Genomic DNA, 27608 nt, shown 5'->3' with positions numbered 1-27608 from the left:
TAATTTCGCATGCAATATTGAACATACGATTACATTCTTATAGTAAATATTAACATCTTCAATAATGAAAATGGATAATAAGAAGCAAAAACTTCATAAAACTATTTTAATTTTATAACATGTAAAAGTATTTATTTTTTTATATAATATAACATTGTTTTTTTATTTGTCAAAAATACACCTACACCTACTCTAACTAGTTAGAATTGCTCAATTAATATACATACATACCTACCTAAGTATTATTAACAAATAATAATATAATTGGAAATAAAATAGTATTGTAATCATTTACCTAATTTATAAGTTTATATATAAATTAAAACATAATAGGTTGAAATTATTCAATTTGACCATGATCAACATTTCAAATTAATAGACGACATTAAATTATAAAATATTTAAACTAACGTCAAATAATAAAATGACTTTTTAGCTTCACGCCTTCACGAAAAAGACGTTTACAAATTTAAAAAATTTTTTAACATGAATCATGATCAATATAATATATTTATTATAGTAGAAATGTTTGTGTATTGTTTTGTATTTTCAATTTAACATGATAAGATACAAATGACCTACTAATAATGGCGGATTTGTGGCTTCAAACGTTTATATGGTTAGTATAGGGAACCTAGCAATCTAGTTTATTATCTATATCTGTGGTTGTATATTTCTTCAGGATCGTCGATTGTGACTACTATAAAAAAAAATGTAAATAAATAGATTTATTTTTAAAGTCGTGTCTTCAACCCATACAGTAATTACTCTATGATTTGGGCTTAAGTTTCTTCAAACAATTAATAGGTATCACAGTATAATAGTTTTATTAAGCGCCAACTACGCCATCTATCGTTGTATGTGGTTTTTTGTTAGGACCATGAGTTATTGAGATAATCGAAACTAATATTATAATATTAATATTGGGTTTGTCTTAAGATTTTCTAAAAAAATTTGGGCGGTGAACGTGTTTATAACAATTAAAAAACAAACAAACAAACCCTTGTTATGCATTTTTTGAGTTCAACATGCCGGGCATAGAATAGTGTTCTATGTTTTGTGCGCTCATTGAGTGTCCCGTTTAGTTGTGGTTCTGTGCACGATTAAAGATAGTATCTTAAATCGTTATCACGGCTAATCATGTTACAAGAAATCATAATATTATGATTAATGATAATATCAAAAATTCAAAACTTGGTTTTTGGAATTTTATAGATATTTAATATTTATTCTTATTTCTTACAGACTACAGGATTATGACAGTTTATTATGCTAATATTTTTTAATCCTAGTCTAATGATCGATGAAAAACTATAATAATTTAATGATATCTTTGATAGTTGATAGTTTAATTTTGATTTATAGACCTATAATTTTTTTTTAATAACTTATTTGAATGTTTGTATATTTATTTATTTAATTTTTGAGTTGATCGTAATTATTGTCAAATATTCTACTTATATTTCAAAATGATAAAAGAGTTAAGCACTGTCAGAGAATGCATTGTAAACACAAATGTGACATTAAAGTCTATAATTCAGGTAAACTATTAAAATAAGTAAATAGTTTTCAAATATATTCTTATTTGTTAATATGATTTAAAATGTAGGATATATATTCGTGTGATGGACCTATTGAGTCTTTAACTCAGTTAAATGCAGATGGAAGAAATCAAATTAATGTATTTAGAAATTTAATAGAAAACTTAGAGCTTTACGCACGAGAAGCGGAAAGTCAGCAAGAACGATCAGAAGTTCTAGAAGAAGCTCGAAATCAGAGAGAATATTTAACTAGGTAATTAAAAGTGAAGCTTAAAAACTTAATTGGCATTTGCAATATAAACATTACTTATTAGATTTAAATCTTAAAATTATTAGAATTTTGACTATTTTAAATGATTTATTATGTATAATTCATTAGGTTCTATATTTCTTTTATATATTAAATATTTGTTGGGAAATTATACTTTTAAAAATGAAAAAAGATAAAAACAAATTTTGATTTTTTCCTATGACTAACTGAATAAGATTAAAATAATAATGGGTATATCAGAGGGATATTACCGCTTAAGCTGTTTACTGTTTAGGTTATTTCCTAGGGTGCAAAATTCTAAAAGTAGAAACATAATAGCAAATATTTTATGGTGTGACCCAAAAGTGACGTTGAGATATTATTTTTTTAATATAAAATATGGTGTGTAAATGGCCGTGTAGTTATCAGTATAATCATTTACGAGTAAAATTTCAATGTATAAATTGGCTAGTAAATTTACTTTAGTCTATAGGTGGCTAGAACTTAAATTCTGCCCTGGTTTATAGATTTATTCTACAAGAAGATAGGTATTGTCTATTATCATATCAACTTAGACTAAAGTCACATTAATAGATATATTTTAATGATTGTAATTTGGATTTTATTTTATTGTTTCTATTATTGAAAGATATCCATAAACACTGATTTAATTATATTTTATATAAGTTATAAAAAATTTTATTTTTAAAAACATTATTTTATAACTAATATTTATTACCACTTATTGAAATTGTATAGTAACATTGCTTCATTCAGAAAGGCTAATGTGGAATGTATGGCGAGGATTCACAAAAAATCTAGTGAACAGTTGTTAGGTACAAGCAAAGAAGAACAAGTGCGTCATAAGTAAGTAGTTATTGTAGACTAGAATTAATGTAACTATTAGTTTAATTATTAATACCTCACTTATTTTTAGATAATTTAATTTATATCATATTTTAATATTTACTATTAAAATTTATAATAATTGATATTCATTTTCATATTAATTAATAATTACTTATTGACGGAAAGCATTATCTCTTGCTAAATAATTTTTTGTTTAAGGCTAAAAATGGATAAAGAAAATTTATTAAAACAGTCATCAACTGTTACCAATCAACTTTTATCAGTCAGTAGACAACTTGCAAGCACATCTCAACAAAGCTTGGATACTCTTGAAACTCTTTGTGAGATCATAACATTTTTATTTTTTTTACTTATTAATTAAAATTTTAATTTACTTTCATTATTAATTTTCAGTGAAGTCATCTTCAACTGTATCTAATATAAGCAGTGAAATTAAAAATGCCAAAGGAGCATTAACTCAGTCCGAAAAACTTTTGAATAAATATGGACAACGTGAAACAACTGACAAAATTCTTATTATGTTTGCTTTTGCATTCTTTTTATGTGTTATTGCTTATATCGTTCAAAAACGACTTTTTTAATGACAAAGTGGTATATAGATTTAAGTTTAAAGATTGTAATGAAATTTGGTTGATCTGTATAATATGTATATTGTATATATAAATGGGGATGGTGTAATATTTTTTTATTATTTATCAAGATGTTATCTATTTATTTTTCTGTAACAATTAAATTTAAAAATAGAATCAAATTCATACTAAAAAATGTTGTTCTTTTGTTACATAGATAAAAATTGTATGATATTTAGTTAAATTTCAAGATTTTGGTTTAATAATAAATTATTAAGTTGTTATTAGAATTAAAATGGCTATACACAAGATTACAATTGTTTTCTGGGCACTAAATACTTATGTAAAAAAATTTATATACTTATATGTACTATATGTATTATTACTATACATGGTAAATTTAATGACATAAGGGTGATACTTGAATTGGGGAAAAAATTAGTTGTAGGATACAGTGTAAAAAAAATATATTTCTGAATATTTAAAAGTTGTATTAACTAGAAGGGGGGAAGTATATTATTATATATTTTTAAAGAGAGAGACCTGCACTGCTTAATTCAAGCACAGTGTAATGGTCACTTTTAAATATTTATATTTGTTGTGTCCCAATGAACAACAGTAACTTTTAAAGTATTCAACATATTTACATATCCTATAAAAAAAATTTTATGTTTGTGTCCATGGATTAAAGATTTCTACATAATAAAATATATAAAAACAACATTTTAAATTAAAAAAATTGTTAAGAAGTTTATGATTATAAATTGATGAGATAAAAGTGGTAATTGAAATAGCTTGAACTTAACTAAAATTGTGTTCTCTTGTACTATGTAATATCCCAAACAAAAAATAGATACCAAACATAACATCATATTTTTTAAAAAAAGTATAAAACTAATTTTACTTAGTATCAAAGTTTATTTCTTAGAAGATATTTAATAAGATAATTAAGAGCATTATTATTATATAAAAAAAAAAAAAAATATATATAAATAATTAAATTAAAATCTGAATCAACAATACTTCATTTTTCTTCATTACTTCAAGGGGTTTGATAGACTGTATATCAGTGAAACTGTTTCATTAAATTGTGGTTTCTCTAAACAAATATATAAAAGAACAACATTTTTAATTTCTTTTGATTATTAATAACTATAAAACATAGTTTAAATTAGTCAAACATAAAAATAAAATCTTCAAATCAGAACAATTTTTATAAATTAACCAAAGATTTTATTTCAAAGTTATAAGTTATAATATTGATTAGAAATTGATAAAATTATCAAGAAAAATATTTCAATCAGGCGATCAATTGTTACTAACCAAAATCATCAGTTATTGATGATGGTAAATTATAGTAACTTTCTCCAGCTACGGTTCCTTTATCTTTGGCCAAACCATGCACTTCTACCCATCCGTCTAAAGAGCTGTCAATCGGTTCATGAAAATTAACAGTCACCACTTGGTCGTCTGTTGTTTGCATTGTTACAGATTTACTATCGGAACTCACCTGTGTAAAAAACCATTTACAATCAACAGTCAAGTTATATTTCTGTCAAGATATCTAAGTAAATACTATACCTTCAACACGTTACCGATCAATGTTACAGGTTTGTTGGTGAATTTTTGTAAGAACGAACCATTAACAAATGCCCGTGTGGGTATGGTTACAGATTCCATATTATTTTATTAAATTTTTTTATAGTAACTGAGGAGTTAGAAACGAGACGATAGACGTAAACTATGAAAGCCAACTGACATGTGACAACAAATAGCTATAAGAACGCTTATGGCGTTATTCAGTTATTGCACTGCTATTTGCTTTATGTTAACGATGTTTTCCCGGTTTTTACCTTCTTATCATGGCTCTTGTTCTGAAATGATATGATAAATGATAATATTATATACCCGCCCGATTTAGAATAATCAGAAACGACACAACTATAAGGATGAGGATAACATAATATTATTGATAACGTACAAAAGTGTCTGTTATGAAATGGATACGAAATGTTAAAGTATATTGTCAAACAAAACTTTTGAAATTTTGAATATGTGTGTAGATAATGGTGCTTAATAATTAAACTAATCAAACATCAAGGTAAATAGGTTGTGTTGCATTATACATGCTGTAGTGCCCTAATTAAAGTGTAGAAACTAAGTAATTACAATAAAAGTTATTATTTATTTTTATGTATTTTGTTGCTGCATAAAGTATTGATTAATTTAATTTCTCCCAGATATATTACACTAGGTAAGTGTATGGATAATAAATTAAATTTGTCATCAAGGTGAGTACATGTACTTGATTTTATTAGTGCAACTAATATAATCTCAGGTATGCGTAAAAAAACTTTAATTTATGGGATATATATTTTCTCAATACACTTTATACATTCATACATTCTACAATTTTACATTGTAAATGAATAGAGTTTAATGACTTAATTATTATTTATGGAAAAGTTCAATAGATTATTTACAGTATATTTATATAATTCCCGTGTCTTATTAAAGAAAGTTGTTTTGTTTATGAATATCATTTTTGAAATAAAGATTAGATTTCTGAATATAATAAAAAAAGTATAGGTAGTTAGTAAATACATTTACTTTTGTTAAAAATCATTCAGGTATTTTATTTACTTATTCAAGATAAATTTTCTATGAACAAAATGAATATTATTTCATATTTTTCTTTATAATAATAAAGTAATAAGTATATTTTTATACCTATCAATAATTTCAAGTTTGAAACTATTAAATTTTAATAATGCATCATGTTTTCACAATATTCAATTTTGATTTTTGCAGATTTAAAGCAAGCTGTCTTATGGATTTCTCTACTGTTGAATATTATACTATTTTGTGTGTCTTAATTGTTCCAGTCTATTATTTTTTTCAACTTTGGGCTTGGTTAGGCTGGGAATTGTTCAAAAATAATTAATCATCAAGAATAAAATGTAAGAGAAAATCTAAAAGCAAATTAAATGTTATTTTTAATAAGAACTAAAAAAAAAGATTTAAAAGTTGTTAAATTAACATACTAGGTACATACTTCTATTAAAATAGTGAAAATATCTGTTACTAATATTGTAAATTATGATGTATTTATTTTCTCTAGAGTCTAGATTTTCATTATCATTATTGATTATTTTTGTACCATCATACATTTTATGGAGTTCTGTATTTTCTCTATACAATATTTTCCAAAAGTTTATATAGTATCATCTTGAACATCTTGAAGAGACTATAACACATTTATATACTTATATGTAGTTTTTTTTCATTAGTAATCTATTTTAATTTCAATTTAAGGGCATAATTTTGTTATAGATTGCTAAAAATCATATTTAAATACAATAGAAATTGGTTACAACAAGTTTTAAGAGCCCAGCAGGTTTTTTTCATTATAATCTGTAGCTTGTTAATGGTTAATATGGCACATAATCGATTAAAATGAGTTCTTATTGTAAATAGAAAGCAAGAAGTATAAAAAAGATAATTTTATTTTACTTTTATAAAAATGAATACTGTGTAATAGATATTATTTATATATTATTGATAATAATATTTTAGTGTTTTCTGAACACTTAAATTTAATTTTAAGCTCACTAGTAATTGTTATAATGTCTGGCTCTGTTTGTTAGTCATAACATTCTTTAACTACATCTTCACAAATTAAAATTTCTAAAGTTGTGATGTTGTCATCAATCTAGGTATAGTCCTCATCAATGTCATAAATGATTCCCTGTTTGCTTGTTGTCGTATGTTGGTAAAAATGCTAAAAAAAAATCTGCATGCTTCTCACAACTAAAGACAATAGACAAAATATTATATTGAGTGAATCGATCAAAATAATGGCCAAAAGATATTGACTTGTTTATAGTAATTAGAAGGTTGTTAGCATAGTTCTGATACTTTTTGTAGTAATTTCTACTGTATACTGATAAAGAGCTTATTATAGTAGTATAAGAGCTTTTGGAATATTAAAAGCTTTTTGGTGACATAAATTATTTTGTTTTATATGTTTAAATTGTTATGGGTTATATGATTAGAATTAAAAGTTAACATTTATAAATTTATATTTATTTTTTTTTATACATCTAGAAAAAATCAAACAATGTCTACCATATGCAGTTTAAGAGTTCAAAGTGTTTTAAATAAAGACAAGTAATATACGTTGTTTTTATGTATAATTATTAATTAACGTGCTTAACATAGTTATATTTATAGAGATAATACAAATTTATTTGAAAAAAGAAACCCTGTGGATTATGTTTATAACCGATCAGACATCGTAGAGAGAGAAAAGTAATGATTACTTGAAAATGTTTAAATGTAACAAATTATTTTAGTTAACTACATGCAATTTTGTTTTTAGAAATATTCCAAACATATTTATTACACCAGAATTTAATCGTTTGGATGATGTTTTGTATCCATCAAGCATAATAAAAAGAGAAAAGTACTTACCTTTAATTGAGTTTTTTTGAATTTGTTATTTATTTAAATATTTTACAGAGACATTCCGAATATTTTCAATTTTAATTCGATTCAAGCAGAGTCTACAAATACTTTCGATTATACAGATAAATTTTCGTAATTCACTTATAATTTTACTAAATTTAAATTCTTGTATTTATTTTAAATTCCATGTTTTTATATTTATTTACAGTGATTATCCTAATTTATTTACCTTACACAAGACATATTCCAAACCATATGGTTGCAAAAGTGATATCTGGGAAAAATATTGGTAAATATTTAATTTATGCTCTGAAAAAATCATTATCTTTAGATTATTTTCAGTTGTATTATTATCTTAAAATTAAGATCATTAATTAATATATTATTTTACATTATATATTTATTATGTTTTATCATTTTTATAGCTTCAGTACATGTTTATTTGAATTTTTATTTGTATTATTATTATTTATTATAAGTTCTACTTACATAAAGATCATTAGTATTAATATGTGAGTTTTCAATAGAAAAGCATGAGTTTTTGATTGTTCTTTTAAAAAAGTAAAAAATATTGAATTTTGAGTTTTTGAATAATAGATTGTATAGTAAGTATATTTTTATATGGGAACTCAAATCAAGAAGTTTTTTAAAAGTTATGCTTAGATTTGTATGTCATTAAAAGTTATTTTGTAATATCATTATTAGAATATTGAAGAAAGTTGTATGTACTCTTTTTTATTATTTAAACTAATAATTTGAATATTAGTGCACTAAATTCATGTATGATTTAAATTTTTATTTGTTTATTTTTTTATGATTTTGTTTTATAGTAGTTATACAAGTGTATTTAGTCTATCAGATTTTCAGCACCCTGATTGTGCACAATATTTAGAGATAAATATTAGGTAATGAAACTTATATTTCTACTATGTTTAGTGCGTTATTTAATTGAAGTTGTTTATGGTATGTTGTAGTGATATTGCAAAAAAAGAACTACTATATTCAGATGATAAATGCTCACATGAATCCCAGGTAATAAAAGTATATTAAATGTTTTGATTAAATAAATTAAGTTTACAAAGTACTAAAAAAACAGATAATAGTATAATTATTAAAAGAAATAAAATGTATTTATGTGTAATACACACACTTAATTTTTTTAGGAGATATTTGTTGGAACCAATAATTTAGAAGTAAACGAATCAAATAAAGTTCATACATGTTCTACTGTAGAAGAAGAAAAGATAAGTTCTGCTCTATGTTTTTGGTATATATCTACAGGGATAAATGTCAGGGATCATAATATAAAAACATATTTCCCTCAAAGAGAAATTAGTAGTTTATGTATCATGCAAGATATCAAATTAATGTTGATCAATATGGGCACAACTTATTTTCTTGTAGATCAAGTTAGTATTATATTTTTGTATATTTATACTTTATATCATTTAAAAGTAACTTTAGGTGGTAACTGTTATATCTACGCTTCAATTAAATAAAATCCTTAGACTAAATCAGTTTTCATTATTAGCTTTTGTTTTGACAATTGGCTACATCCTTAAAAATATTTTACCGCATTCATTTTAGAAAAATTCAAGCTTAACAGTTGTTGAATAATAAAGTAAAACTACAGAGAGCCTGGTATTTGACATCTGTATTCACCCCTCAATTTAGAAGTGTGTTGCTACAAGGTATTCTTACATATTATACTTTATTCAAAATAAGAAACGCATACAATGGCTGGCTATTGTGCAGATGCGTGGCAAAATTACATGCAAGCATATAAATGGTTGATTCTGTGGGAAGGACTAACAAGTGTTGTCTGATCATCACCTGATGAAAACTGGTTGCTGCTGCCACCTGTCTTCTTATTTTGAATAGAGTATAAAATAGTTTATTTTTTTTATTTTAATACATTGAAACTATTATCCCATAATTTTTACTTATTTTCATCATTTCACTTTTGGAAATTGAATATTAATTATATTAATTAATAATTGTACCAAATAATTTAATTTTAATCTACTTAACTATCATTAATTTTATCTTATAAGTTATAAATATGAAAAATTTTAATTTTGACAATGTCAAGGTTTTAACCATTTGTCATATTTTTAGGAAACACTTATGTACAAACGGAATGGAAATATTAGTATAAGTGGCTTAACACCAGAAATGTTTGAATCTGCTACAGATCCAATTTTAGAATGTTCTAATTTATATAAAGTTATCAGTAGCACAATAAACAAATGGAAGGAAATGTGTGACAATAGTATAATTAAAGTATAAATATAAATATAATTATTAGCGATTTCATAAGTTTTAATAACCTATGTTTTATTCTCAGGCATTCATATTTTCTGCATCTAATATATTGGATGATTATGAACGATCAATTTATGCTGTATCAAACGAATCTTTGTTATCACTTGTTGATCGTTTATCTCTTATAACTCCTCGCTTACAATTGTTAGCGAATATATGTTGTATAAAAACACGGGATTGTATTGTCATTCCAGACCATGTACCTTGTGGTATTAAATTATTGAATACAATTTATGGTTATTTACTTGAACGTCGATTCTCAAATGATTTATTTCTGAAGATGTTATTATACATTTTTGAATCATGCTGCTTAGCTTATTTCAAGTACGATGTTATAATTATATTTTTATATATATATATATAAATATATTTTTAATATAAAGGTTTTTATTAGATTATTATCGAATTGGGTATTAAAAGGGGTGTTAAATAATGAAGAAACTGGCATGTTCATTCAAGTAAAACCAGATATTGAAGATGAAGATACTAGTAGCCGAAGAAATTGGGATCGTTTTATTATAAATGAGAATATAGAAGTTCCAATATTTTTAAATAAATATAAAAATGATATTTTAAACTGTGGAAAAACTATTAATTTCTTCAAAAAATTTAACGATTTAGTAAGTACAGAAAACAAATTGAAATTGTCTTAATTTGTAGTATTTAAAGTTAATAATAATATTTCTTTTTTTCCAGAATGTGTTTTTACCAAATTTAATTTGCTGTTTCGATGCCGTTGATACTCAGAAGGCTTATGAACAATTTTCTACTTATTTCAAATATGACCCCGATTTAAGAGCTATAAATTGTGTAAAAAGAATGTCAAACTGTTATTTATATGAATCAATTGTTGGGCCTAATTATTCAAAAGACAATACTGGTAATTAATAGAATTTGACCATTAAAGTGAATGAATAAATAATATTACTTATTATTTTTTTATACTTTATAAAGGTATATAAATATTTAGTTTATGTGAACAGTAAATATATTATTTATTTAGCCCGAATTGTAGTATTTAATAAAAGGAAATTAATAACCACAGAGACTTGAAATTTTCACTAAGTATTTATGTATCTAGACATGTTATAATTTCAAAATATTTAAGCTCTTACTTATTTATAGACTTAACTTGTATCACAATTTTATCCATTCTACCATTCTTAGGTGGTGATATTGATTTATAAAATAATTAATAACAATTATATTATATGAAATTGAAATAAAATTAAGGTGTAATATAGTCAATGTTTTTTCAAACATACTATACTACTAATCGAAAAATAAATTACTTAAAGTAATGTTTAAAAGTTAAAAAATATTCATAAAAATAGAAGCTAACACATTGTTTTTGCTTAGAATAATTTTCTTTAAACAATGATTTATCATATACATAGTTTATGTTATTTCAATTTATTAAATTAAGTTCAACATTTCAATTAAAATTACATACTTAATAAAGAGATTCACTCTTAACCTATTATAGAGCAGAGTAATTTCCTTGGAATTTAGTTATTAACATTTGTTTCATCAATTTATGAAGTATAATATGTATTTAATAATTAATGTAGATAATATAATTTTTTATTACAGATAGCCATCATAATAAGAATGAAATTATAACCAATGTTATAGATCATAAAATATATTTGGACAGTGAAAATTATGAATTGTTTCAAATGCCTGATTGGACTTCAGTTGATAATATTTATGATTTTAATAAGCCTTATGGATTTTTTTCGGATTATAATGATTCGTTAAAATATAATGGCAATTGTTTTGATGTTATTAACATGATAGACTATATACCACATTCTATATTAATACCGGCTCGCATACAAAAGAGTGTTTGTGATAAAAAAATATTGGACATGTATTTTGTTCAAGAAAATTTAATGGAACACCTATATTACTTATCTCAGTGCTTCTTTTTGATGAATTGGGCGTTTTCATCTAAACTATGTACTACACTATTTGATGGTATTGTTACAAACAGACAACAACCTTCAAATATCTTCAATCCAGTCAAGTTAAAATCTATTGTAGATGATGCTATTCAAGATAGTTTTCCAAGATATGAACTACATAATTTGACATTGGAGATGACTTTTATTCCCGGCTTAAATGGAATTATTGACATTTCAGTAAGTAAAATAAACAATAATCTTATTTTTTTTTCAAATTAATTTTTTGAATTTTATTAAGGACATAGAATGTATAGAATTAAATTATACACCCGAGTGGCCAATGAACATGATTCTATCAAACAAAATATTATTGAAATATAGAAGAATATTTTTGTTTGCAAATAAATTAGAATTTGTTTCATGGAGCTTATCAAAAGCCAGAGAAATATTGAATGTATATAAAAATGATACAGGCTTACAATTTAGAAAGGTAATTTTAGAAATTATGTTATTGAACATGTGTGTAGATATTTTCATTTAAAATTAAAATTTATTAATGTGTGAATTTCAATGAATAGTAAGCATTTTTGAATGTATTATAATAGTATAATAGAACAATAGTATCATTAAATATCAATCAAAATAATTAATACTATAATCAATGCTATAATATTATATTATTATGAAGTTCATTAGCTAATTATTCATCCTGTAACAGTATTTATGTATAATATAATTTTTTATGTTGTTTTGCAAATTATGTTTATAGATTAATCTTTTTAAACATTGGATGAATCAATTTGTTTCATCTATTCAGCAGTATTATAAGCAAGTAGTAATTAGCACATGTTGGTCAGAATTAAACGAAAACTTTGAAAATGTAAAAAATTATGATGATTTATTTGCGTGTCACAAACAATACATGCATACAATGTTAAAACGGTTAGTATGATAAACTATAATTTGAATAATAATATTTAAATAATAGTCTATAAAAATAAATGGATTTTATTGCTAATATTAACTAGTTAGAGTGTTACCACTATTATATTTTTTGATTTGTAATGAATTTGTATGTTTAAAGGTGTTTAATGGTTGTTGGTCTCAAAGATAAACTTATTCTGTTAAACAAAATTTACATAGAAATATTAGCTTATTATCAAGCATTAGTGAGTGGTCAATTTTATTTGAAAAATTCTGAAAGGTTACATTCAGAGTTTATCAGTATGGAACAGTCTTTTTTTCGGTTTTTAAAGCTAAGAGAAATGTTTTACGCAAGTGTATTGAAAACTGTTCAAACCCATGGAAATCATCATGCAGTACAGTTGGAAAGTTTAATAACTATACTTGGACCATTAAATAATAATTTTACATGAGAAGTATTAATTAATAAATAGTATTTTAATATATTTTAAAATTGTTATCAAGTTACCCATATTAAATGTTATTTTCTGAATACAGCTAATGTACTCATGGTTTTCTGGCAAAGAATTCCTGTAACTTCAGTTGACATATTATGTTATTGCATGCAGTATGCACAAAAATGTTATACTAAAGACTATCACGTCTATTATGTTATTTATTGTTCTTTTAGTATTAGTTTAATGTTTTGTACTGTGTACCTAATAGAAATATACTAATTATTAACTTATATGATTAAATATTTGTTTTTATTAAGTTATATTAATTTATTTATTACCATACAGTCATACAGAGTCATACACTATTTAAACTTAACTAAATTGAATGTTACTTAGAAAGATACTGGTAAAAAATATCAGAATTTGACTTGATAATTTAACAAAGAATTTTGTTATAGATTCATATAAGCTATACACTTGAATTAAAAACTTAAGCATTTCTTTAAAGTTTTATATACCTCAATTATTTATTTTGAATCAAAAATTGTTATGAATATTAAAATTTAAAGTAAACTTATTTACATTTCTTGCAAACTTTGTTTACAAATGTTTCCTAGGTATGACATTATATTATATTTATACTTATTTATAACAAGAATAAGAATATTATACTGATATTAGTTGTATTATTAATTACAGATTTTTAAAGTATTTTTGTTCTAATATTTGAATTAATTTTGTACATAAATATCAATATTATATTTTTGAGAACAAAATTTTTTTGTTAAAAATTTGTAAAGAATGATAAACTATTTACTGATTTGATTGAGTTTATGACAGTCCTTACTCCTTATTAAGACGCCACTGGTGTTTGGTACTAATCTAATCAACCAAAGTTATTAGCTTTGCGAGATACCTGGATGTTGTTTGTAATCTGTTGACTGAAATATTTAAATTTTAAAGTTTAATATTATATTTTACCACCGTGAAACATTGAAGATTTGTCATACACGTAGAGTACTCTAGTGGCGACGGCCACAAGCAAGACTATTTAGTTCTGCGCTAATTTTATTCGGTGCTTAATACGTAGTTTATTTTTAAATTACGTTTTCGTGATAAGGTTAGATTAGAGTATTTAAACGATAAGCGAACCAAAAACGATAACAGAAGTTTGAAAAAGGTTTAAATTTTGTTCCTGTAGTCTAGTTTTTGACATTTATAAAATTTTTAAAAATAATTATGGATTTGGGGCAATTGAAAATTACTACTGAAAAGTTATAGTTTCAATGTCATCGCAATCACATCTCTATTAGATCGGTTTTTCGCAATAATTGCGATCAATACTGCATTTATAAATTTGCAAAGATGGGCAACCAACTGGTGGGTATAGCACCCTCGGAAATATTTCCAGTCGAACACTATCTGACAGATCACTCTCAATTGCAATTCGATGCGAGGTAATTCGAATTCCATTATTGATACGTTACTGATTTTCTGAATATTGTTTTCTGTTTTGTTTCACAGTTTGGGGAGTACTAGATTTTTTAAGGTGGCTCGTGCCAAGTCCCAAGAAGGAATGATTGTTGTTAAAGTGTTTGCTTTGCACGATCCAATGTTACCGTTAGTTAAACATCGTGTACACATTGAAGAGATCAAATCCAAACTACAGTCAGCTGTCAATTGTTTATGTTTTCAAAAAGTTATTGTACGTTTACTAAATCCTAAAGGTTTTGTTATTGATAATTTGGTTTCACTCGTTTAATTTCTTTACAGATGACTGACAAAGCTGTTTTCTTGATGCGAGAGTATGTCAAGTATAGTTTGTATGATCGCATCAGTACTAGACCTTTTCTGACCATGATTGAGAAAAAATTTATTGCTTTTCAAATATTGTTTGCTCTGCGACAATGTCATACATTAGGCGTATGTTTTTATCATGTCACTAATTAATGAAATTCTAATTATCGCATGATATTTTGTATATGTACATACAGGTTTGCCATGGCGATATTAAGTTAGAAAATATCATGATTACGTCTTGGAATTGGGTATTACTTACAGATATTGCTTCCTATAAACCTACATATTTGCCTGATGATAACCCTGCTGATTATTCTTTCTTTTTTGATACTTCTCGTAGAAGGTTATGCTATATAGCTCCAGAACGGTAAATAATATTATTGGTAAAACAATGGTTAAAGTTAAATAGTGTTAAAAGAGTATATTTTTAATTGAATTCCGTAGTTTTGTGAAGACATCTGCTGAACTTAGCAATCAGTTGTTACCATCTGAAGATCATGTTAAAAAAGGAGAATTAACTCCAGCTATGGACATTTTTTCCACTGGGTAAAAGAAAATAAATTATTAATAAATAATAAATAGTTAAACTAATACATTTTTTTTATTATTATTATTTATACTATGATAATATTATTTTCATTTTACAGATGTGCATTAGCAGAAATGTTTACAGATGGTCGTCCGCCCTTTGATTTATCACAATTGCTGGCATATAGAAATGGAGAGTATGATCCAAACCCTCATATTGATACTATTGATGATAAAGAAATTAGAGTGTGTAAAATAAATTTTTTTATAATTTATAAACATTTGAAATATTTTATTTGATTTGTAATTTTAGGATCTCATTAAATCTATGATACAATTAAATCCAGCAGATCGTTGTTCTGCTGAATTGTATTTGGACGAAGAGAAAAATAAAATATTTCCAGATTATTTTTATTCTTTTCTTCAGCCATATTTACAAATGTTTTCAGCTACAAATCCTATAATTTCACCTGATGAAAAAATTGATAGGTGAGCGATTAAAAACATACTCATATTCAAACTATAATAAAACTATTTTATTTCAATGTTATTATTGTTATAGATTGAAAAGTGATATTAATGGTATAATTAATATGCTACTTCCATCTAATGATTCAGAAGAATGCACTGATGGTTTAGTATTGATTGTTCAATTAGTTACTTCTTGTATCAGGTAATAGTTTATAATATGTATATAAATATTTAGGTTGTTTTCAATAAATATACTTCAAACAACAATTAAGTTAATTGGATAAATTTTTATTTCTTTCTTATTTGTAAGTCTATATATATTTCAGAGGTTTGCATTTGTCTACAACTAAAATACAAGCATTGGATGTTTTACTGGAATTATCAACTTATTGTTCTGCAGAAACTGTTTTAGACAGAATTGTACCATATATTGTAAGTCAAATTTTTATAATCAAATATTTTATCAAAGTAAATTTTTGAATACAATTGTTTTTACTTTTAAATTTTAACAAGCTTTTTGTTAAAATATCACTTACATAAAATAAATGAAATACTAAAATAGAGTTAATTATCAATATTTTCAAAACAACACAATAATATTTACTTATATTATTATGTCGCAAAACTTCATAATTTAATATCATAATGATAACATTAAATATACTATAAACTAGAGAGCCTTTCTACTTTAAGCTATTTATGTAAGTTAAAAATGTATGATTATATTTACCAGGCTGTTGGGAATATAAACAACTAGTCGACAAATAACATACATGGTGTAATATTCGTTTTGGTAAGTTATTTATTGTGCAAAATGTGGTGTGTTATGAGAAATAATTTTTGCCCTCCCCTCTCTAATTTCGTTTTAGTTTAGCGCCACTTTGTTAGGCTGTTGAAAATAAACTGACTTAATATCAAAATTGGGTTTTACTTATATTACCTATTGACATTTTGTACTCGTTTAATTTTAAATTGTTGTTTATTTAAAAGGTACATACGTATAAAATGTTTTATTTTTATTGCACATTTTGTCTTATTAATTACAATATGTATGACTATTTTAAGTGTTAATTTTGATTATTATAGTATAATACTCACTACTCTGTACAGTTATTTTATTGTGTGTGAGGATGAAATTTGTTATCTTTTCATTATGATATTAAGGTATGAAGTTTTGTGGCACAATAATAAGAATTTCATTACAATAATAAATAAATTCAATGTATTTAAATTGAATATTTTCTAGTTAAAAAAAAAAATTGTGTTTGTTTTTTTTTTTATCTACAATAATTAAACTAAAATAATGAGATTATATATTTTGTTCAAGTTTCATATGATTCAAGATGTTTCTCCTGGTGTAAGGAAATCTGCATTACATGGCTTAAATAATACACTTTCAACTGTTAAAAATTTGAAGCCTAGTGATGCAAATACATTCCCTGAGTATATTTTTCCAGGTTTAATAAATGTAAGTATGAAATTTATTTGTAATATTCCTTATTTTTTTTAATGGTTATCAAAATTGATTATTAAGGTGGCCCATGATGATGCAGTTATTGTAAGGACTACTTTTGCTCAGATTATTTCACAATTAGCTCAAACTGGCTTAAGATTTCTGAAGTGTTGTCAGAATGTGCAAGAAGATGAACCAACCTCAAGTGCATTTGAGACTGAGCTTGCTACACTGCATGAAATGGTCCAACAATCAGTATCATCACTTCTTACAGATTCTCACAATATTGTAAAACAAACTTTGGTGAACAGTAATATAATTGAGCTATGCGAGTTTTTTGGTACCCAAAGAGGTAAATTTTTGTTATAAGTTTTATTTTATTTATCATAATAGATTTTTTTTCTATTCAGCTAATGATGTGATATTATCTCATATGGTAACTTTCTTGAATGATAAAACTGATAAACATTTACGTGCATCATTTTTTGATAATTTTGTCAATGTTGCTGCATTTGTTGATCAACAGTGTTCACCTATATTATGTCCATTATTACAACAAGTAAGTTTACAGCGTTATGATATAATACAGATAAAATATATTTTATTTTATTATTGAATTTATAATTTCTAGGGATTTACAGACAGTGAAGAGTTTGTAGCAAAAAAAGCTCTTAATGCCATGTCACATCTGATTGAAAAACGCTTACTTCAAAAAACTGCTCTTTACCAATTAATTAGGGATATTTCTTGTTTTCTTATACATCCAAATTTATGGATAAGACAGGTATGTTTAAATATGTTTTTATTATGTACATATTTTATTTTTTTTTATACTAGTATCATTATTCTCACATATATTTTATGTGTATAATATTTCATATTTGTTTTAATTTTTAGGCTACTGTTGGCTGTTTTAGTGCTACAGCACGAATGTTAGATGATGTGGATGTTCAGTGTAAAATATTGCCTGTAATGAAACCTTATTTAAAGCATTCAATCATATTAGTAGATAGAGAAGAATTAGTAATGAATACTTTAAAAGACCCTTTACCACGAAATATTTATGATACAGTTGTTAAGTGTTCAATTGTTGAAACATTAGTAGATATATTGGGTGAAAGAAAAAAAGCCAGAACTATCGCTAACACTGGTCATATACCTTTAACAAGTGTTACACAATCAATGCATCAAAACAGTGCACTAAGAAATGTAAAATATATATTATTCACTGTTGTTATTTTTAAAATATTATTTTAATGTTTATATTTTAGTTGATTAGGAAACTGGAGTCTGAAGGGATGACTGAAATAGTAGAAGACCAATTGTTGGCACTATCTAAACATATTTTAAAAGTGCATAAGCAATTAGCATTTGACAACAAGTATAATTCTAAAGGAAAGGTAAATCATTTTATTAAAATAATGTTTTTATTTTGTTTATTATTATCTTGTTTTTTATTAGATAAATATTGGAGATACAAAACTCAATGTGCATTGCTATTCTATAGCATTGGCACGATCACAACATTCAAAACTTCAAGATCCTATGACATTAGGAAATAGGCGAAGAGGCATAGATGATCATCATCAGTCAGTTTCAAATATGAATGATGAGTGGAAATGTATGTTTGGCAGTCCAGAGCTATCATCTTCAAAGCAAATGCATTCTTCACGAAATCCGTAATAAACTACTACTTTAAACCTCATCTATATTAAATTTACTGTTTTGGTATTTTTTACTTAGATCACCTATCGGGGGTTCATACACATCTGATGTTCAACCATCTCCATCTCATAGTATTGAGGGACCTACTGATATGTCTTATATACATTGTAAGCCTTGTAAAAAAAAAAAAGGAATTTAGAAAATGAGAATTATAAATGCTGTATTTATTTTGGTAGACCGTTATGCACCATGTAAACTAGAATTGCGCAAATTGATATCTCATCGTCAAGAGTGTCATGAAATGACAATGAGACGTCATGAATGGGCTGAACAAGAAGTATGGAAACCAAGACTACCTCCACCTGGTTGGCGACTTCGCTCTCAGTTGGTAGCCCATCTGCATGAACATAAATCTGGAGTAAACAGGTTATATATTATAGTTACTAATAAGAAATAAACCAATGTCTTGAAACAACAATTTAATATAAAATAATTCTACTTAAATTTAGATGTTACATTAAAAATTGTAAACTAATTTTCCTTAATGTGTCATTTAATATTTTATTTCTAGGTTGGTGACAATTCCAAATACATCATTATTTGCAAGTTGTTCCTCTGATAGTTATGTACGTATATGGGATTGTGTGAAAATGGAAGGCAAGAACATTGCTAATCGGTCTAAACAAGTATATAATCATCAGAATGGAGCATTATATGGGATGACCACATGTAGAAATAATCAGTCATTAGCTACTGTTAGCCATTCTGGTTCAGTTGTTGTATTGAAGTGCGTAACAATATTATTCAAATTATATTTTATTACATTTATTAAATTATAATTAATTTGTTTATTGTATAGTTTAGAGTCAAATAGTAATAAGTTGAATGTAATACAGATGAAACAACTAGATTTACAAGAAGATGGTTGTGCTGTTGATATATCTTATTTAGATTCTGGATCTCAAATGGTACTCGTGTATGCGACAGTGTATGGTTCTATTATTGGTTGGGATCTTCGTGCTCCAAAATTAGCTTGGAAAGTTAATAATGATATAAAACAAGGTAAGTTCTAAGTAATTTTAAATAAATATATATTAAAATCACCATTCAACCACTAATTTTTTATATTTTTTTTACTGATTTTTGTAGGCATCATAACAGCTATGTGTTTGGATACAAGACAAAGTTGCCTCACATTAGGTACAAGTAGCGGTTATCATACATGCTGGGATTTGCGTTTTAGATTACCAATTGCTACCATTGCTCATTCCAAAGGTAATAAACTAATAAATAATAATCACCATTTTCACCATGCTTTATAAATAATTTTAATAATTATAAATTATATTGATCGATAATAGCTGTTAGAGTGAGAAGATTAATAAAACACCCGTCTGAACCATCATGGATTATATCAGCCATGCAAGATAACAATGAAGTAACAGTGTGGAATTTGGAAAGTGGTTCAAAACAACAAACTCTTTGGGCTAGTAGTGCTCCTCCGCTGTCAAACAGTCAAGTATGATGATTATTTGATTTGAGTTATTACCAAAATTCTTATAATAAGAATTATTTATTATTGATGCTAAGCTACTAACTTCTATTGTATATTATAGACTAATAATCACAGTGTATGCGCATTGTATACAATGAATACAGATCACGGTCCAGAATTGTTGACTGGTGGTACAGACCAGAGAGTACGAAAATGGAACTTGAGATCTCCAAGTGATTCCTACATAGCTATACCAGCTGCAAGTGATGTTATGGGTCATTCATTGTATTGTTACGAGTATGTTTAATACATAAAGTTATTTATTAAATACTAATTTAAAAAAATTAATGGTTTAGGTGTAGATTAGTTGATGGTACAAATGTTGTGCAAGAGGTTTGCACAAAATCTACCAGTACAGTAATGACTGGTGACGAGGAACCACCATGTGCCACTGACCAACCGGCACCAGGGCATGTAGGATCCATATTGGATATCACATCATGTATGGCATCTCAGTGTTTTCTAGTCACTGCATCTTGTGATGGAATTATTAAAGTATGGAAATGAAACAACATTTTGATTTTAATAATTTTAGCTATAATTTATTGATTGGATTCAATTGTTGTATTCAATCGTCCAAATATTATGATATAATTAATGTTATGTGATAGTGTATGTAACTGTATTATTGGAGTTACACACGTTAAAATGTTTGTATAATAAAGTTATATTTTTTTAAATTTTACTTGATTTATTTATGTGAAGAAATTTACATCAAATGATTTGATAAAATTACCTGGCCTAAGAGAAAACTCACATTTTTAGATTCCCAGTGAAATACTAAAAACTGAGGTTTATGTTTTATAATAATTGAATAATTTTTTATTATTTTCTGAGTGGATCGATGAATGTATTGATTTTACTATGATGTGAATGTTTTTTTCTTTTGTTTTTATGTCTGCGTACAGCATAACTTGTTGAAATTTTGCTTTAATTTCAAACTTTGGGGGGTGGTTTCCGATGGCAATGTAAATATCTTCGGTGCATTATAGAGGTCAAAAGTATAATCCAATATCACCATTTAGTCTATGTATTCTGGGTTTTTACATTTTTTATTAATTCGTTTGTTTTTATTACAATAGCATAATAAACATATAAAAAATCCATAGCTGGAATAATTTTAAAAAAGTAATAAAAAGCATTAACATAAAAAAATTAGTTTATTTGGAATCAGAATGACGTGAAACGAATTATGTGTAAAAATTAGATCTCATGTACAAAAAAAGAAGCATATGCTTTAAAATTCAAGCCCTAGTGCAGTGGTTTTCAACCTCTTTTGGTTCACGGCACACTATTATACATCACAAATTTTCACGTCACATTCACGCACTTGACAACCACAACAACTTCAGCAACTTCGCCGAAAACACTGTTTTCAATATTTAATAACATTTCTCGCGGCACACCTAGACTATCTCGTGGCATAGTATTCCGTGGCACACCGGTTGAGAACCACTGCACTAGTGATTAGTTTTTGAGTTACAATCATATAAAAAAATCTTTTTTTTGAAAACTGTTGGAAAATTCTTATAGTTTTCGTTATCGGCTTGTTTATTAAATATAGATTATCGATTTACATGTAGCATGTAGTAGGTACCTATTCAGTCAGTATGCCTATAACATCGATATCGATTGTTTCAAAATTTAATATTTAGTGTTGAAATTTGAAACCTCTGGTATGAAGTATGCTGTATGCACTAATCACTTCAGTGGACGTGGAGAGTTAGTTTTCTATGTATTATGTATACAAATATTCTGTCGGTCAATAGAATCAGTTTCACTACTGAAAATCTATGGAAATACCTGGTAAATAATTATTTTATTAATTTAAATTAATTTTTCAAATTTTTTTTATTCATTTTTGTAACTTAGTTTATGTTAATTTTTGACATGTTTTTTTGTTACTTTTTTAAAAATAAATATGCTTCTTGTTCGCATTTTTAAAACAATCGTGTGCTTTTTTGTTGCTCATTAGTTATTATGCTTTAAAATCTGAGCCTTACTGAGCCACTGTAAATACTTGAAATTTTTACCAAATGCTTATATTAGTGTCATCTATATACAGTTAAACTTTCAATATATTTTGACTTTTTTTGAGCTATTTATAGACAACTGAAATTTTCGATATTTTTAAGTATTTTTTTTTTTTGAAGTCGATAAAAATTTAATACAAGGTTTATCATGAGTCGTTCTTATAGCAGTTAAAAAATCAAAATTTTTGTTTTAAGCATTTAAAGTTCAAAGTTTTGCAAAGTATGTCAAAATCGCAAAACTTAACAAGTAATTTTGTAGTTAAAAATTCAAAAAAAGTTTTCCTTCAAATAGTTGTAGAGAAAACTCGAAGCGTCATTATAGCAAAAACTAAAAATGTTATGAGAGTTTGAATTTTAAATTTTTATGAAATTGCGTAACTATAATGATTTTAAGTAATTGTTATTATTCAAAAAGTATAAATATTAAATATATATTTTATAAATTTTAACTTTTATTAAGTCGTAGATACTTGAAGATTTCACCAGTTATTTAAATTGGCATTTTCTTTATATGATTTAATTTTCATTTATTTAAATGCTATTTATAAGCATTTGAAATATTCGTTTTTTTTTATTTTTTTTTTTTTATAAATGTCGATAAAAATTTTTTGGCCGAGTCAAAATAATAGGTAATTGAAAAGAAAATTTAATATAAAGTTCTTCATAAGTTAGTCTTATAGTGAATCAAAAATTATAAGAATACATTTGAACAATTTTTTTTTATTAGCATTTGACGTTCAAATATTGACAAAAATTCGTCAAAATCAAGAATATATTTTGAAAATTATGTTGTAGTTATCTAAATAAATTATCTTCGTTCATAATCGTTTTTGTATACAATGATTCTTAGGTATCATTGAATTCAAATTGAATACATCCATTATACTATTATAGAGACCTAATATATATAGTAGAACGTTACTCACTTGACCACTCTTTTTTTTAAATTTTTTTATGCAATTCAAAAATGAATAGCCGTAGAAATTTTCATTAAATGTTTTTATTATAAATTGTATTATATTATATAAATATTCAAAATATGTTGACTAATTTTGAGATGTTTATAGGTTTTTTATAAATATCGATTGAAAATTATTTGTTGTGTAGAAATGCTTGAACATTTAATATAAAGTTCTTCATAAGTTGTTGATTTCTATTGATAACATTTTGGTTTGCGAGAGTTTGTATATATCCTTACATTCTTTGTTAATTTGGGTGTGAGTTAATTAAAATAAATAAATAAAATAAATATTTGAATATTTAACATTTATGTTCGTATATTTGTATATTTTCGTTAAACATTGTAGTATCAATTTTTTTTTTAGTTTTTCCGTTTAAATTTATAGTTAAGTAATACATAGGTAATTACATTTTTGCTCAAAATAATTTTCAAAAGTACTCGTATATAACCTAAAATCCAGATAGTTAATAGTTGAGACGTATCAAGGATCAAGATTCAGGGCAGTTCCGGTTATGCGTAAGAATATTTTGTACTTTAAATACTAAACACCTAAATATTTTTTAGGTTCTTTTTAATTTTTAAGTATTATATAATTAATCATTATGATTGTATTTTAATTTAGGTACTACTTAAAATAACTAATAACTATTTATATTATTTATTTAGAAAACTAAATTCTAATATTTTTAACTCTGACAAGCTTATCAATAATAATCTTTGACCTTCGTAAAATATTACAATAACTCCGAATTGAACTTCCTTTTGATTGATATCGATGCTTAATTATAAAGACGTGTAGTAGTCATAGATGTCATCTGAACACAATATATGCATCTTGATTCTTCTGATCGTGAATACATTTTTGGTCGATAAGGAATTTACCTGTACTGGTATAACCGGAAATAATAAATTATGTTGATTAAAAATAATTTTATTTTGATGACTCGGATTCGAATAGTTTTATAATATTAAAAAAAACTACCTACGGTTCATTGAAATGTTGAAAATTAGATTATGATAAATTTATATGTATATAATATAACAAGTAGTTTAATTTATTTAGTTATTACTATTTAATAGTTCAAAATTGAGTAGGTAAGTTTATAGGTTTGCAGTCTACATGATGGGCACGCTGCTGTTGTAATAATTAATACGTTAATTTAAGTAGGTAGGTATGCTTAAAAGTTTCTTAATTACTTTTATTTAAATACTTTAAACGACTGCTCTTTGATGTTATAAAGTTATAGACGTTATAGGTATTATGTTTAGCAATTGTATGATTGTTAATTGGGAACTGGGAAGTATGCCAGCTTAACTTTCGTTAATCAACTGTATTTTATATTATTTTTAAGTACCTATAGCCAAGTATTTGAGGTATTGAAATATTCTCGATTTATATCTACAACAAGTAGGAACTATTTATTACGATCAATAAATAATGTTCTAACTATTAGTATATATAGTAGCTTTATATTTCATCCCTTATAGTTATAAATGCATAAAAACTAAGGGGAGGGGGCAAAATAACTTTGAAATCATAACACATTATATTTGTTTGTTTTTACATAAGTTTTAAAATTGAGTTAAAACTGATTTTATTACTTAGAAATAAACTGTAAACACCCATCTTATTATTAAATAATAAAGTAGGCACATTAGCTAGAGTTCATAAAAAGAGTGCTATAATCTATGATTAAAAACATAACGTGTTGATAATTTTGTAATCGTAACTGATGAAATATTATTATTATGTTATTTTTGTAACTCCGATAAAACTTACTTTGTCGTATCATTATATACAACAAGAAAATGGCAAGTGCTATCCCCCACAATTACGCTTTTGAGAATAGACGTAGGATGTACATTGATTCATTTATTTAAAGTTTAGAATTAATAGTTACTAGTACCTATATTTAATTTTCAAACGTTATTAATATTGTATAATTATTACGTATCCGTAATTGTATTGGATATTTGAATCGTTTTGTAATTATTAAAATTAAATGTTTAACACTTATTAATATATAACTTAAGAAATAATAATGCTAAAACAATGTTATTCAAAACTTTATTCATAATACTTATTAATATTATATAGGTAATATAAATCGTTTTTGGATACAGTTTTTTTTTCAGTAGCTGAAACTGGAGTAGAGCTATTTTAATGATACACTTTGAAACAAAATGGTATGACATATTTATTTATTATTTTTTTTAACGGGCTGTGCCATATTTTACATTTATAATCAAGGCCATAATTGGAAAAAAAACTTTGGGAAGAAAGGGGTTGGCCCTTCATTGGTACGGTCTTAAAATATCTACCTATGTATATTGTATAATATAGGTAGGTATATACATTTAAAATGTCCTAAGACATCTTTATTTAGACGATTAAGAAGTACGACACTTAATGGATGTTTGTATTTATGATAGGTAATCAATAAATACATAATAGTAAATAGTAATATATAGTGTATACATATATAAATATTAAATATATTATGTATATTATACGTGAACATTTTTGAAGTTATATCTCCTAGGTAGTCTTTTCCCTTAGTCTAAGTCATCTAATCTAAATTGTATGTTTTCAAGAGTTTGAGGTGTCGAATGTACCTACTATGAGTTGTCAAATATTTGTTTAGCAGCTGCATTGCTATAGAGTGCAGCTCCAAAGTTTTTTCACACGGTTGTTAATAAAATTTTTGAGTTCGCCGTGGATGGATATCTTCAAATCTGTATAGATAATTTAATTCCTATCGAACCGGTGTCCGGTATGCTGCGACAATGACATGGACGGAAATATTTTGATAACAAATAACTATGATGAATGATTTTGATGTTGGATGTTTTGGCACTTCACTTTAATTGTATACTTGTATATTGTATGCCAATATTATAAATTTATGATAGCTTTAAGTACATATAGACATGTAAGCCGTATATCTACCAAGTCTACTATAGAATGTCATTTAACTAGTCAGTATAATTTGTGTATTTTTTCAGTTTTCTTTGATTTGCAATTTTTTCTGACCGACTATGTGTTTGTAATTCAGGTGGGAATCAAGGTGTATACCCAAAATAATACATATTAGGTATTAATAATTGTATAGTTAATGTAATGTTGACATGATGTATAGTATCAATTTTGCTTACAGGTTGAAAAATTGAATGTGGGTTTAGGATTAAAACAAAAATATGTATCGTCATTGGTACAAAAATGGCAACAAATTCAAAATCAAATCAAATCTCAAGTTATGATTTCAGATTTGACAGTAATTAGCTATTTTTGTGATGAATGTGTTGATTTTACAACAATGTGTATATAATAGAGTATGTTATTAAAGCTATATGGTTTTTTTTTATAATTTACATTCGATTAACGGGTAACATAAATGCCCGCAAAAATTTTTCTAGGAGAGGGGAATGTTAGGATTTGTTATATAATTAATATTAGTTTATCTTAAAAAATTCAATTTAAAACATATTTTTGAAAAGCCAGGGAGGGAAAATGCCCCAGCTTCCCCCCTTCCGAGCGCCTATGACGGGTTACGTGTAATACAAAGGTACCTACTAATCTAATTGTTTGAAATAGAAAAAGTTAACTATTTTATTACAATTTAGCAACTGAAGAAATTTACACAGAACGTGTTAATAGGTACGTTATTCATTAAACATGGCTTCCACAATAAAAAATCCTTTTGAGGCTCGATTTGAGAAAAAAGTCACTTATAGAGAGTTAAAAAACAATACCAAGTAATATTTAATATTATTAAGTAATTGGATAAATAAAAATGTTAATGAAATAATTATGGTTAGGTTAAAATTCTTGAATATATAACACAAAATTCC

General features: G+C 25.5%; 4 protein-coding genes across 10 annotated transcripts; 3 read left to right on the top strand and 1 right to left on the bottom strand.

The window, feature by feature from the left end:
- Window positions 1-649: 649 nt before the first annotated feature.
- Window positions 650-3360, top strand: LOC114130479 (vesicle transport protein SEC20). The gene is made up of 5 exons (XM_027995461.2): window positions 650-1541; window positions 1610-1794; window positions 2551-2658; window positions 2860-2981; window positions 3055-3360. The coding sequence occupies exons 1-5, from the start codon at window positions 1470-1472 to the stop codon at window positions 3240-3242; spliced, it is 675 nt and encodes a 224-aa protein (XP_027851262.2). The 5' UTR covers window positions 650-1469; the 3' UTR covers window positions 3243-3360.
- A 768-nt stretch (window positions 3361-4128) lies between these two features.
- On the bottom strand, window positions 4129-5063 carry LOC114130481 (uncharacterized). Its single transcript, XM_027995463.2, has 3 exons — window positions 4812-5063; window positions 4554-4740; window positions 4129-4329 (listed from the first exon to the last, which is right to left on the bottom strand). The coding sequence occupies exons 1-3, from the start codon at window positions 4908-4910 to the stop codon at window positions 4268-4270; spliced, it is 348 nt and encodes a 115-aa protein (XP_027851264.1). The 5' UTR covers window positions 4911-5063; the 3' UTR covers window positions 4129-4267.
- Window positions 5064-5215: 152 nt separating this feature from the next.
- On the top strand, window positions 5216-13590 carry LOC114130489 (gamma-tubulin complex component 6-like). Of its 6 annotated transcripts, XM_050208864.1 has the most exons (19): window positions 5219-5331; window positions 5446-5484; window positions 6042-6190; window positions 7338-7400; window positions 7464-7541; window positions 7612-7695; window positions 7752-7829; window positions 7906-7986; window positions 8528-8602; window positions 8672-8729; window positions 8861-9106; window positions 9816-9980; window positions 10045-10346; window positions 10417-10642; window positions 10719-10902; window positions 11616-12166; window positions 12228-12419; window positions 12699-12871; window positions 13014-13590. In XM_050208864.1, the coding sequence occupies exons 4-19, from the start codon at window positions 7351-7353 to the stop codon at window positions 13303-13305; spliced, it is 2835 nt and encodes a 944-aa protein (XP_050064821.1). In that variant the 5' UTR covers window positions 5219-5331; window positions 5446-5484; window positions 6042-6190; window positions 7338-7350; the 3' UTR covers window positions 13306-13590. The 6 variants fall into 6 exon arrangements, with proteins under 6 accessions (XP_027851272.2, XP_027851275.2, XP_027851274.2 ...); XM_027995471.2 differs by lacking the exon at window positions 5446-5484 and having other exon boundaries at window positions 5216-5331; XM_027995474.2 differs by having other exon boundaries at window positions 5216-5484.
- An 826-nt stretch (window positions 13591-14416) lies between these two features.
- On the top strand, window positions 14417-21445 carry LOC114130478 (phosphoinositide 3-kinase regulatory subunit 4). Of its 2 annotated transcripts, XM_027995460.2 has the most exons (24): window positions 14431-14747; window positions 14815-14995; window positions 15064-15213; window positions 15285-15457; window positions 15535-15636; window positions 15738-15864; window positions 15932-16107; window positions 16181-16291; window positions 16416-16521; window positions 17417-17557; window positions 17624-17894; window positions 17953-18101; window positions 18174-18326; window positions 18440-18751; window positions 18814-18942; window positions 19004-19221; window positions 19286-19374; window positions 19444-19633; window positions 19779-19994; window positions 20067-20269; window positions 20357-20482; window positions 20569-20726; window positions 20824-20999; window positions 21059-21445. In XM_027995460.2, the coding sequence occupies exons 1-24, from the start codon at window positions 14656-14658 to the stop codon at window positions 21267-21269; spliced, it is 3960 nt and encodes a 1319-aa protein (XP_027851261.2). In that variant the 5' UTR covers window positions 14431-14655; the 3' UTR covers window positions 21270-21445. The 2 variants fall into 2 exon arrangements, with proteins under 2 accessions (XP_050052933.1, XP_027851261.2); XM_050196976.1 differs by lacking the exons at window positions 20357-20482; window positions 20569-20726; window positions 20824-20999; window positions 21059-21445 and having other exon boundaries at window positions 14417-14747; window positions 20072-20220.
- The last annotated feature ends 6163 nt before the right edge of the window (window positions 21446-27608 follow it).

The sequence above is a fragment of the Aphis gossypii genome, chromosome 1 (assembly GCF_020184175.1).
Source record: "Aphis gossypii isolate Hap1 chromosome 1, ASM2018417v2, whole genome shotgun sequence".
In the NCBI taxonomy this organism is placed as follows: domain Eukaryota; kingdom Metazoa; phylum Arthropoda; class Insecta; order Hemiptera; family Aphididae; genus Aphis; species Aphis gossypii.
This window is presented reverse-complemented; position numbering and strand designations above follow the sequence as displayed.